The 13,423-nt window shown below is 32.5% G+C and overlaps 1 protein-coding gene across 2 annotated transcripts; it reads left to right on the top strand.

Annotated features, from left to right (window-relative positions):
• On the top strand, positions 1-12,808 carry LOC144838436 (nuclear pore complex protein Nup107-like). 2 transcript variants are annotated; one of them, XM_078693788.1, is made up of 25 exons: positions 1-122; positions 562-604; positions 795-910; positions 1,369-1,449; positions 1,810-1,919; positions 2,547-2,712; positions 2,970-3,126; positions 3,375-3,501; positions 5,185-5,345; positions 5,689-5,815; positions 6,278-6,431; positions 6,542-6,684; positions 6,842-6,987; positions 7,230-7,278; positions 7,383-7,452; positions 7,872-8,029; positions 8,409-8,505; positions 8,784-8,837; positions 9,209-9,324; positions 9,490-9,592; positions 9,882-10,042; positions 10,491-10,619; positions 10,893-11,006; positions 11,607-11,774; positions 12,329-12,808. In XM_078693788.1, the coding sequence occupies exons 2-25, from the start codon at positions 573-575 to the stop codon at positions 12,428-12,430; spliced, it is 2,841 nt and encodes a 946-aa protein (XP_078549914.1). In that variant the 5' UTR covers positions 1-122; positions 562-572; the 3' UTR covers positions 12,431-12,808. The 2 variants fall into 2 exon arrangements, with proteins under 2 accessions (XP_078549914.1, XP_078549915.1); XM_078693789.1 differs by having other exon boundaries at positions 44-179; positions 560-604.
• The last annotated feature ends 615 nt before the right edge of the window (positions 12,809-13,423 follow it).

Here is a 13,423-nt window from a genome sequence, read left to right as displayed (position 1 = left end):
TCTGGCAACCTTTCACAAGACAAGACAATTAAAAATGGCAGATATGTCGTGGCGCGAGAGATGATTTCAATAAGTAAACCACTTCTAAACCACTAATCGTTTTAAATTCAGTTTCTTAACAGGTTTAAAATCTTATTTTATTGTAATATACGGCCACCTAATATTAATTGTCAATAATTCTAGGTAAAGTACTTATGCTAGGCCCGAGCTGGCCTGTGGCAGCGTGGTAGGTTGAATGTCGTCGAGGGCGTTCCAACTACCGGGGCCGGTCTGGGCTAGGCCTATCTAGAGGGTTCGAAAAGTAGACTAGGCATACAGTGTATATAGGCTAGTAGGTAAACTTTCATTAAGTTTTTGCCCTAGCCTACTTCCCGATTCCATTATTCAATAGGTCTATACTAGGCCTACACTCACTCAGTCAAACAAAAGACTAAATAGAGTTAGAAAAGTCGAAAAAAATCAACAAAACAATTATTGGTTGCTTAGTCTAAGCTAGTTTAGTTAGAATTACTAGGCCTACTCTAAAAGGTCTAAGTTAATTTCTCTCTCTTTGTATTACAGTCATAAACAATATGGATTCTTTCAGACAGGATGATTACAACAGGTAAATAGGCAAAACAAGATTAAATAAATGTAATGTTTTGAAACAAAATGATAATTTGTGTCTAATATATAAACAGTCTAAATAAAAATTGTTTGTCTAATTAAAACTTGTTTATAAATTAAACTGTGATCTTGGAAACTTTAAATATAATTATCTTTTCTTTTTTGTTTCTTCTTCGTTTTTATCTAAGGTCACTTTCGTTTGGAGTAGATGAGAACTCGCCCATTCCTAGAGGAGTTTCAAGGAGTGCGAAAGGAAACAGTTTTCTTCAAGGGCCTAAGAATCATAGTGAACGTATTCGACGATGTATCCTTCAAAATAAAAAGACCTAATAATTCCTTGTAGAGAATATAGTATTGATTCATTTTAAATTTAATTCAGAAAATGTGTACAGTACTATCTTTTAGATTGGAGATAAGATTGCACAATCAACATAAAAATGTTGGAAATGTCTAGTTTCTGAAATCTGCCAAAAGCAATGGCATAATAATTCAATTCATACTCAACTTGACAATGGCAAACTTCTTCTATTTCCTTTGTATGATAAAATATGGCAAATAATATAAACTATTAATATTATTAACAAAGTAAATGAAAAACTTCTTGAAACGTATAAAAAAAAGGCCCACATATTTATTAGAATTTTCTAAATAGAAAAAATAATTTCTTAAATTATTAGGCTACTATTACGAGTTCTGATTGTAAATAGCAGCACTGATTTCTAGGCCCAATCATTCCATTGTTGTTTTGTCTTAATTTGTTAGCTATGGGATTGCTTGATCAAGTAGCTACTCCAGGCCTTGGGGTATCAGCCACACCCAGCTCTTCACTTAAGTACAGTACATGTAAGTTCACATTTATTGCAAAAAGCATGGATCTTACAGAAGAAAATAAAATGTTTCTGTAATTGTAAGATAAAGAAGATACATAATGCACAAACATAAAGACAGAAAAATATATAAAAAAATACATATATAAATATATAATTCTCCAATTTTATTAATCAAATTCAAAAGTAAATTGGACAAATCTTTTTTCTCTTCTATTTGGTAACCAAATGGCCTATGCATCCACCTAGGAAAACACACACAGATTTAGTCCCTAAAGTATAAACATTTTATTTGTTTATATCAAAAAAGTAAATTGTGAAATTAATGCCAATTTTGAGTGTTTTTAATATGATTTTATGTTATGATATGTTTTAGATACACCAAGTAAATTGCCAATACCATCACAATATGATGTAACAGGCATAGTAAGTCCAACACCACGAAGACTGAAGACTCAGAATATGCCAGCAGATCCTATGTCATTGGTAAATATTGACACACAGGGTTATCATTAAATGATAACTTTGTCAGTAAATTTATCTAAGTCGTTACTGATTATTTGGTTGTGAATCAAATGTTTAGAAATGATTGCATTTCATACATGTTTATTCCTGTGTTTTATTTCTTTGAAAAGTAATAAATTCTATGAAATCATTATAAAGATTGAAATCATTATATTCCTTTTAACGAACCACTTGGACTATGAAAGTTAGAATAATTGCACAATTGAATAAAATCAAATTATTACTTTTTTTTCCAAATTAAAGAAAAGATTTTGAGTTTTTAATGTTAAATGATCATAACTTTGTCAGTATTTTTGTCTAAGTTATTGATTATTACTTGTGTAGCAAACATTTAAAATGTGAAATAGGCATTTAGAAATGTTCATAAATGTTTATTTCTGCGTTTTACATCTTAATATTATCATTTCTTAATACTATGTAAAATTGGAATTCTATAAGAATTATAATTAAAAAAATTTAAATCATTATAAGCATTTTATTATATTTCAACAAACTGTTGCAACCATGACAGTTGAATAATTGCATAATTAAAATCAAATTATTATTTTTCCCTTCAAGATTTTGAGATTTTAATGTTTTTTTTAACAGGGTAGTATGTCAATTCCTGAGCAGACACGTCTTGCTGCTTCTTTATTGATGACACCATTACGTCAACCAATAGCGTCACTGGAATCCATGACACCTAGTGAAGTGACCGAAGACTTTACTCTCACCAATGTCAATCTGTTATTAGAAGATGACCCAGGAATGAGTGGTAAGGATGATCTGTTATATTATGTTCCTGATACTATTCTGTAATGCTGATTACTTATTTTACAATTTTAACACAGACAGCTCTCTCAACACCCTACACCCTTGGTATGGCCTAATATACATATCTTTTCTAATGGTGAAAATGAATTTTGTGTTTTCAAAAGTCTTGCATTGGGAGGGTTGAGTAGTTTTTTCTGGCAATATTTTAAGCTGTGAAAATATTTGCATCGTCTTATCGTCTTATGTTATCTTCCTTAGCAACTGCTGGTCTTTTTGAGGACTTTATGAAAAGTTTTAGAGTGTTTTCCTCACCAACCGATGTCTTCAGGCTGGTTGCAGAATATGAAAAGCTTTGTTCAGAACAAGTAACAATGTTGAACAAGTTGGTAAAGAAAGCTAATCCTGGCCAGAATAAGTAAGTACTGTTCAACGTTTTCAGTGTTTTAGTAGAATTCTTTAATGGTCGATATTTTATTATGGAACTATTAGACTATTAGGTCCAAAAACTTAGATTTGAGAGGCTTTTGTTTTTCTCAGTTTGTTCTGGAACTTAATTTTCTAGAATTATGTGCATAAGACATCAATTCCCTTTATGAAATGTTTATGTCCTTATGGTTTATATTTTGTCAAATTATATATTCTTGTATTTTGTTTTATATTTAGATTTTCTAAAACAGTTGAAGTGCTTAATTTATTGGAGCAAGAGAAATGTACTTGGCGATTGCTGGGTTCATTGTATCAAGACAGACAGTCCGCAGAAGATGAGGAAACAATGGATACAGGGATGGATGTAAGTTGACATAATAAACCTATTGTTATAAACAATCATTGACTTTGTAATTTTCTTCCTGATGAGCTACATTATTAGGTGATCATTTAGAATTCTAAATGATCACCTATTGTTATTGTATGAAATCTTTATTTTTTTTCTTTTTATTGTTTCTGTACACTATTTTGTGTAACAATTATCTCAACAAGTTTAATGTCAATGATTACCAAAATTTCAGAATATCTTTCAAATAATATAACTTAATCCTAATAAGCTTTCCAGCGTGATCACTCATCCGTGACGACATTTATACGCCATTTTGCGAAATCACATTATCAATCATATCTCCATAATTCATTATCACATATTAATGAAATTCACTACACATAAACTTCAGGTCAAGGGTAAAAATATTAGCAAATAAAAAGTTGCGCGTTTCAAGGTCATGCACGTGAAATCGCGCGTTAAAAATTTAGAACGCTCAAAATTAAGTTTTGATCAATTTAGAGCATGAATTAGGCCATTTGCGCGTTTCAAAAAATTACTGCACAAAAACGCGTTTTTGCGCACGCGATTCTTAGAAAGTGTAAAAAATAAAATTTGATGTATAAATCACAATCTACTCACAATTCTTAGTACATTCACCGATTTTGAGTCCATTCCGACTTAAGATAACGCTATACGAGCACATTAAAAATGACAAAATGCGCAAATTAATTGCATCAAAGTGCTGAAAATGGTGAAAAATAAGGCATTTTTAAAATGAAAATAACTCTTCAGAATGCAAGATGACCCCCAATTTTTTTAACTTATTCGGGAAGCCATTGAGTTGTAGATATGAATTCATGTACACATTTGACGTACAAAATGTTGTGACGTCATCAAATGGCCACTTGAATTTAAAATTAAGTTTTTTTTCTCTTTTGTCATATTTTATCACATTCAATAGAACGCATCTCTAATAATTTGTGCCTGATTTTCGCTCAAATTTTAGTATGTGATTGCTCAATTAATTGACTTTCTCATGACCTGCCACTATTTTTATTTTGATGACGTCATCACGCGTAAAAACTTGAATAACGTAGGTTGTGTAATTTCACCTTCGCCGTAAATTTGAATATCTTACAGCTCTTCAGAATTAAAGGTTACCTTGATAATTATAATTTATTATGAAAGCTGATGAAATGTAGATATGAATTCATATAAAAAATAAGCCTATCGGATGTTGTGACGTTAACATATGGCCAGTTGAAGTTTAAAAGTAGTTTTTTCATCTTTTTCGTCAAAGTTATACAAATTTCAAAGAGCGCGCACAGCGCTTCTACGTGCCAAATTCTCTTCCAATTCTTATATTTATTTGCTCAATTCATTATCTTTCGAAATTGTCATCTTCGAGTTTATTTTGATAATTCCATCATACCAAAAAATTAAAACATGATGTGTGTCCCGTAATTTCACCTATGCTACACTGTATATAGATATACATTATATACTGTACATAATGTATATGGCATATAATAGGCTCAACGCTATAAGCGTATAATAGGATGGCATACATCAACATTTTCTGATCGTATGTTAACGTACGTGCATGTAAAAAAAAAATTAATTTCATTAAAATGATAAAAATGATCACCTATAATTCGTCAAAGTGACGAATTAAATTCTAGTTTCAAATTGTATCTATTCCTTAACTTTTAATAGATGGAAAGAAAATCAGAGCAGGAGATATCAAATTCCTTATTTGCTAGGAATTCATCTCTACGTCAAAGTCAAATTGTTGTTGATTGGTTGGAGAGAAATGCTGTTGACCAAATTCAAGATTATTATGAAAATGTTGAGTTCTACTCTCAATCAGTTTGTTGGTAAGTATTATTAGGGACAACAAGACAACAAACATGCTATAAATAGATTGAAGTATTTATTAACTGTATAGTAAATAGAATAACTGAACTATAAATGTATTATTTTATTTTATTTGTTCAAGTGTACAGTATTGTTAAGAATAGCGAAATAAGACAAAATTTTTAACCAAAACCAGAATTAATAAGCAAACATACTAAAACACCAATCTACAACTTAACTTTAGCATATTTTCTATGCAACAATCAACATGTTAGATTGAGTATGTCATGACTTTATCTATTGCTTTTTAAGGTTGAATAGTTAATTTCAATATCTGAAATTTAAAATGAAATTTAATTTCAGGGAAAATACTTTGCATTCACTTCAACAAAAAACTGCAGGAGTATCAAGAAGTGACAGACAACTGGTATCCCACATGGATCCTGACGCACCTGTGCGAGAGAATAAACCACTTGCAGAACTAGATAGGGTATGTATAACATGACAGAGAATAAGCCACTTGCAGAACTAGATAGGGTATGTATAACATGAGAGAGAATAAGCCGCTTGCAGAGCTAGATAGGGTATGTATAACATGAGGGAGAATAAGCCACTTGCAGAACTAGATAGGGTATGTATAACATGAGGGAGAATAAGCCACTTGCAGAACTAGATAGGGTATGTATAACATGAGAGAGAATAAGCCACTTGCAGAACTAGATAGGGTATGTATAACATGAGGGAGAATAAGCCACTTGCAGAACTAGATAGGGTATGTATAACATGAGGGAGAATAAACCACTTGCAGAACTAGATAGGGTATGTATAATATGAAACTTGCAAATTAAAGACTTAAAATGTGTAATTTAATGAATAATTATTAAGTGTCATAAGGAGGGAATATTTTGTTAATCATTTGATTTCAATTGTGTGATCATTTACATTATTTCAGGAAGATGAGGCTAGGCTGCTGAAAAACCTCTTTGCTAAGATTCGAGCTGGGCAGCTTGAGGATGCTCAAAGGCTGTGCAAGAAATGTGGTCAGGCTTGGAGAGCAGCAACATTAGAGGGCTGGAAACTCTACCATGATTCCAATATGAAAGCTTGTAAGTTTAGCACTGTAGCATTGAATTTATCATTCCTTTTAATCTGAGGAGCATTATAGAATTCTACTTTATTTATATTTTTCTTTCTAACATGTTGTACTTTGGTTTAGTATCAACAGGTAATATAGCAGCAATAGAAGGCAATCCAAACCGTGATATCTGGAAGGCGACAGCCTGGCGTATGTCTCAAGATGAGCGGTTTCACCCGTATGAGCGGGCAATTGCAGCTGTGTTTAGTGGCAACCTTAAAGAGGTATAGTTTTTAAACTTACAAGAGATCCATTATTGTACACCATATTTGGACTTGGCATGCCCATATTAGAACAGAAATTAAAAAAGGAAAACATGTAAACGCTAACACACATTTGCCGATATTCAACAGACATATTACAATTTTTGTGTAATCACAGGTTCTTCCAGTGTGTCGTTCATGGGATGATTGCCTGTGGGCTTACTTTAGGGTGCTGGTTGACCAACAAGTGGAACAGGAAATCCGGGAAAATGTTCAACCTGGACGGGAAAGCCAACCACTTCCGGATAATTATTTTGATAAATTGTAAATATACATTTCGTTTTCTTTTTATATACTAGTCGTATCTTGTAAATATTTTGTATCAGAAATATAGAAATATTATAGTTTCATTATTTTATCCATTGTATATATTGATGTATCAATTCTAGTTTTGGCATGAATTGAGTTGCCATTGGTGTAAAATTAAGGCAAAAATATGGTCATGGCACCATGCTCTAGTTTGTCTATAATGTTACATATTTTGTTTGGTTTTTTTTTTTTTTCAGATTAACAACTAATAAAATCTTTCAAGATTTACAAGCCTTTCCAAGTGAGGTAAGTTTTTTAACATTTTTTTTCCAATTGTTTTGATTTTCTCATAAATCAATGTAATATATCAAGGATGTGTATTAACTGTCTCATTTATTTTTAAATATTAGGACATTGAAATGCAGTCAAAACAAAAATACCACTTGATTCAGAAATACTTAATTCTAGGAGAAGTTGATGGTAAGATACAGAAATGCTATATATTCTATATAAATTCCATGTGAAACTCCTACTTATGTATGCTCTTATGTAATTGCTAAAAAGAATGTTACTTGATCTAAATTTAGGACTCTTCTCTTTGATATATAGACAACTGTGGCCGGATTTATCAAACTTTCTTAGCAAAAAAATTGTCTTAACTTTGCCTTAAATCTTTGATAAGAACTTAAATATTTCAGCTTAAGCAAAAATATAAGCAAATATTGATAAATGCCTGAGCCTTCACAGTGTTTTCTAATCTGATTTGCTGTAGTAATCTCAATATGATAAATCAAAATACTATATGCACAAAGAATAAAGTTCTAGTTGATGAAAATCTGTCTGTAGTGAACCCCATGTTCTTTCACGTTTTGTGACTGTTATATGTTTTTTCTTCAAAGCTCTTGTTGAAGAAATGGGAGAGTGGCTCCAAGATGATGTGCACCGTCCATCTCAGCATCTTGTACGGTTCATGGCTCATGTTGTGCTCTTTTTCCGTGGTCTTGGGTTAGACAGTAAAGAAGAGATTTGTACTGCCATCATAGAAGCTTATGTAAAGGTAAATGCTGATCATCCTGTACTTACTGGTAATCAGGTTAAGCATTGTAACAAGTATCAGTTAGTATTACTGTCATCCCATCTCCCATTTAGGCTTTGGTCAATCCTAACCCCTAGTAGCTTTGGTCAATTTCATTGTTAATGCAGTCGGAGTATAATAATCCCACCCACCACATATTTGTGTACCTAGGCCTAAGACTGTACTCGGGTCATATACAGAAATACAAGATACAAATAGCCAATTCTGACACTATACTATATTTTCATCACACTAAATCATTTTATCTACAATTTTTAATAAAATTAAAGAAAGAAGAAACCGTAATTAGGTAAAGGCATGGCACATATTAATATTATTATTGCATTAATTTATGTTTCAGAATTTAATTGATGTTAAACATCTAGAGTTGGTGTCTGTTTATGCTGCTCAACTCCCTGAATGTCTTCAGGTTGAATGCTATGCACATTTCTTAGAAGGTAAATTACAGTAAACATAGCGAGTTAATGAGGTAGAATCCATCCCACAATGCAATTGTGTTGTATAAATTTTAGTATCAGTCAACTCTCATAAATACAAGTCTTTGAAAACCAGAAACACTTGGACTTACAATTGTACAGTGTTTTCAAAAAGTCCAAAGCACTTCTGCTTTTAGGAGTCTTACAGTACACTTTTTAACATAATGGTCAGAGCCACTTTAAATGACCAATCATGTGCTGATTATTATGGTCAATTTTTTTTATTGTGTTTATTACAGGAATTCAAGAAAAGGACACAAGAAAATATTGCCTACAATTAGCAGAAGAAGCAGGTACAGTACTGCATTTGAACATAGTATTCTCCCAAGGCAATAGGGACGGTATCTTCGACCTCTCTTTAATCTAACTGTGTGGTTTGTAAAGATGGCCAGCAATTGCCATGCTTGTGTTGCATCGCTCTGAACAAAAAAGTAAAATAATATTTTTTTTGGAAATCTAACACTCCAGGGAAATTAGAAGGTGCCCCAGAGTAAACAGCATGAGCATCGGAACAGTAGTTTAGGAGGAGATAGAGGAACAAAAATACAAAGAGTTGTGTATAATCCTAATGCAATATCTATCTCTCCAGGACTATAATATCGATTATTTGTATATGATTTTAATTTGATTATTTTTACATACATATACATATTTAAAATTGTAGGCTTAGATGTACCCAAGATTACCAAGACTGTAGTTGAAAACATACGCAATAGAGATCTCACTGAATTTACAGCAGATACAGGATCTACACCAGCTATAGATGCTGCTACCTCTGAGGTAAGTAATCACAGTCAACCTACCCAATGTCTTGAGTTGTATAAAGTTTTGAAATTAGTTTTTTTCTGTATTATATTTATCTGATATAAGAGTTTTCAGAGTGTTTCTACTGAGAGGCTGCTCTGTATTTAATAAAGCAAATAAAGTTATGTTCATTTATTACAGGTTGATCGTAAAAAGATAGAGGCTATTGATTGGTTAGTTTTTGATCCATCGCAGAGGGCCGAAGCATTGAAGCAAAGCAATGCTGTCATGCGTACTTTCTTAGGTTAGTATACAAATCCAATAATCAGGCCTACTTATTGTTGCCAAATTTCGTATGCAGAACCCTCAAGGACTACACTCACTTACAGTAATGGTACGTATCATGTAACCTTTGTAAACTAAACCTCTTTATGTAGTATCACATAATCTGCAGAACATACTGTTACTATTCTTGTAGCCGTCTTCTTCTGAAGACACATGGACGGATACACTTCTGGTGTACTCAAGATCTACGTTTATACCATGCTAATTTTGTTTATATTACTGATTTTTATATTTTCTCTATCTATTAGGAATCAAAAAGCATGACGCTGCCAAAGAAGTGTTCCACAAGATTCCAGGAGACACTATCGATGTGATAATGAAGAACTGGTTGGGACATGCTGGCAGAGTGAGCCTTCCTGTTGAAGATGACAATGCTATCAAAGAGTATCTTTGTATCAAAGCTTATCTAGTAAGTCACCTCAGTAATAAGCCCACATTAATGTATAAGCCCGTCCCAATTACACGTTCACCTTTGTACATTGTGGAAGTCTGATGATCACACCATTCATAGTGGTTTTTCTACTATTGACCCTTCTCAGCACTCTGCTTCTGAGTCTCTGAGTCTAAGCTGAATGTCACAGTACCATTACAAGTGATTGGTTTTTCTACTTTTGACCCTTCTCCGCACGCTGCTTCTGAGTCTGAGCTGAAAGTCACAGTACCATTAACGGTGATTGGTTTTTCTGCTTTTGACCCTCCTCAGCATTCTGCTTCTTCCCTTCACTGTTTGCTTGTTTTTGCTGAAAGGAATAAAATATGTTGTTTTCATTGTGTAGTGAGCATGAATTTATTTCAAGGGCTGTTCATGAACATGAATTTATTGATTTACAATGTTGTAATCGTGTTTATCCCTCTAGAATGCATTAGATACATTTAACGATTGGTTTGAGCATTTTCACAATAAGAAGCCAGTTGAACCCACAGTGACTGAGGGTGCAACATTCCACCAGAAGGTACAGCATGAACATGAAGAAAAAGAATTCAAGGTGAGTTTATCAAGCTTATCATTTTGTTTACAAGCAATCCTCTCAAAATTGGACACCCTTAGTGTGAATTAGTCTAAATGTAGAATGTATTTAAAGAAATAGAAAAGAATTTGAACCGTTAAAACAATATGGTAAAGGCGTCATTTTGGTTGAGAAATATGTTACTACTAGATCAGAATAGACTAGGAAGGCAACATTGTAAAGGTATTTTCTGAAGTTCTTTGACCATGGATAATAACACAATTTCTTCCAATTCTTATTTCAACTTTTTAGATGGAATTAGAAAGGTGGCAACATGGTTTAAACAGCAACACCAAAGCAGTGGTTGACAATATCTACAATGTTCTCTTGTTTCCTAATGGTGGTTGGATGGTGGATCAATATACAGTAAGTATTAGATTAACATCGTTTCTCCTTCTTTATGTTTTGCTGTGGAATACTGCTTACTATGTAGTTTAACATCCAAAATGTGGTGCATATGTTGGCAAATAAAAAGCAAAGCACAAGCAATTTTAATTCCAATACATTTATAAAAAAAAGTCTTGTGAATCTTCAGTAAAACCACTGCTTTTTGCAATGAGAAACATTCTGAACCAGTGGCCATATTCACCATTCACACTTAGCCTAAGGGAAACACCCTTAAAATTTATAAATGTCCTATCTAAGTCTATACAGTTTAAGGGAAATACTTAAACATATCTCACTTAAGTGTGATTGGTGAATACGGCCACTGGACCCTATATTTAAGCAAGTTAACCACCAAACTACACTACTTTATTAAATGAAATAACTATATTGGTACTTCAAATACAAATTTCATTCACTCAAGGATAAAAAAACCCCATATTTTTCAAAACTAAGTAGCATTGTGTTGCTTTGGTTCAAGCCTTGCTTTTGGGTCCTCCGACCCTAACATTGATATCTAGGCAATTTAACCACTAAGATCACCATTATCAGTCTTATTGTACAAGACTTTATTCTTTCAAGGATGATTTAATGGATAATTCACGGGCAACTCAGCTACAGAGGTTGCGTGAACTATGTATTCCACTGCTGGTGTTCTTACTACAATCAGTGCTGCACACTACAGGGCAGTACAAACAGGCTCTGATGTTGGCTGATGTTATTGCTTCAGAGGAACAACAACTTTATACTGCAAGTGGTTTATTTTGTGTTTTTACTCATTTTATTTGTTTCTTTATTCATTGCTTGTTTCAAATTCAATTAAATTTATTTAGACAAAAATCAACAGACATCAACATAGTATATTTACATTTACAAAACAAATAAAAAACAACAATTAATTGTTTAACATTAATTAAATTAATACATTGTAATATTGTGAGTGCTGTCTGGGTTTTCAATAATGAATATATGCAATAAGATGTTGGAGAGTTATTAATTTTTTGAATACAGAAATGAGACTCCAACTTTATACATAATTATGCTATTTACATACTTACTCATTCTCACTTAACTACTCCACTCAACTCCACTACTTCAAAACTTGATTTTCTTGACATAATTTAATCTAAGCTGTGTACTTAGGCCGTTTCCACAGGCAGTTTATCAGTTAATTTTTATCAGTTAATTTTTGGTTTGCGGAAACACGGGCTTAATTTATACTATGTACTTAATTTAAAATACATACTTAATTTTATTAAGTTTGGCACCAAGCTAGCTCTTGATGTATTGTATATTTCTTCCAGGTTTTTGATAAAGATGAATTAAGAAAACTGCTGTGCAAGATAAGGGAATCATCCATTGAATTACTTGACGACAATTTAGATGCTCTGGGATACGAAATGTGAATTTATAAACGAATGCGTTCTGTATACTCATTCAATATTAGGAATAATGTTTGTCTATATGCTCTATCTTTCTAGAGCTCCATTCATGGTTGACCCTTCCACAAAGTGGAATCTACTGATTATGTTTCCTAAAAATCTGAACACAGATCACACACAAATTAAAATTACCCGTGCACTCTATATTTTGATCAGGGTTTCATTCTTTCCTGCTTTGATGTATTAAAAAAAATATTTGATGTATTTAAACATATTTAAAGTGAAACTCTCCTACATTCTCTATAAAACAATTTAAAATGGCTAATATGTTTGTATTACCTGGACAGTGGCATGTATGAAACATGTAGTATAATAAACGTTTTTGTACTTTGGTCGACATGACTTTGGTTTTTGTATTGTTTGTATATTCAGTAAAATCATGCCTTGTGGCAATTAGTAGAATAGACAACATCACCACAATTATGAAGCGAAATGTGATGATGTGGAAAGACCATTTAGTAGAGCAGTTAATGACATGAGCTGTGCATTTTATTACCAAAGCATGGAACTTGGCACAAAGTTTCTATAATGTATATAGATTCAAAATATCGGAGGGTGCCAAGTGTCCAACGTCCGGTATGGCGGCCATCTTGATTTCAAAATGGCCACCATAAAAACAAAAAATGTTCATATCTTGGCAACTATACACATTAGAGACTTAATTCTGGTCTCAGATTGTTCACAAACTATATATTTCTATTTGCTCTAATGAAAATTTTCGTCCAAAAATGACCGGAAATGACGTTTCTTTCAGTTTGACCTTTGACCTCGTATTTGTATATCTCTGTAACTACTGGTCATTTTCAATCGATTTTGGTGTCATTTTGTTCAGAATAAATACATTTATATTTGTAGTAATGAAACATTTTCACATAAAATGACCGGAAATACAATTTATGACCTTTGACATTTAATTATTGATTTTTAATTATGTGAATATACTGTATGTGGTTTTTG

The sequence above is a fragment of the Antedon bifida genome, chromosome 3 (genome assembly GCF_963402885.1).
Source record: "Antedon bifida chromosome 3, ecAntBifi1.1, whole genome shotgun sequence".
Taxonomy (NCBI): domain Eukaryota; kingdom Metazoa; phylum Echinodermata; class Crinoidea; order Comatulida; family Antedonidae; genus Antedon; species Antedon bifida.
This window is presented reverse-complemented; position numbering and strand designations above follow the sequence as displayed.

Bases quoted from the DNA above. Each gene is read 5' to 3' on its own strand.
- LOC144838436 (XM_078693788.1), top strand. From the start codon at position 573: ATGGATTCTTTCAGACAGGATGATTACAACAG. The intron at 911-1,368 runs GTATCCTTCAAA...TTAATTTGTTAG, and splicing joins TAGTGAACGTATTCGACGAT to CTATGGGATTGCTTGATCAA. The intron at 6,988-7,229 runs GTAAATATACAT...TTTTTTTTTCAG, and splicing joins GATAATTATTTTGATAAATT to ATTAACAACTAATAAAATCT.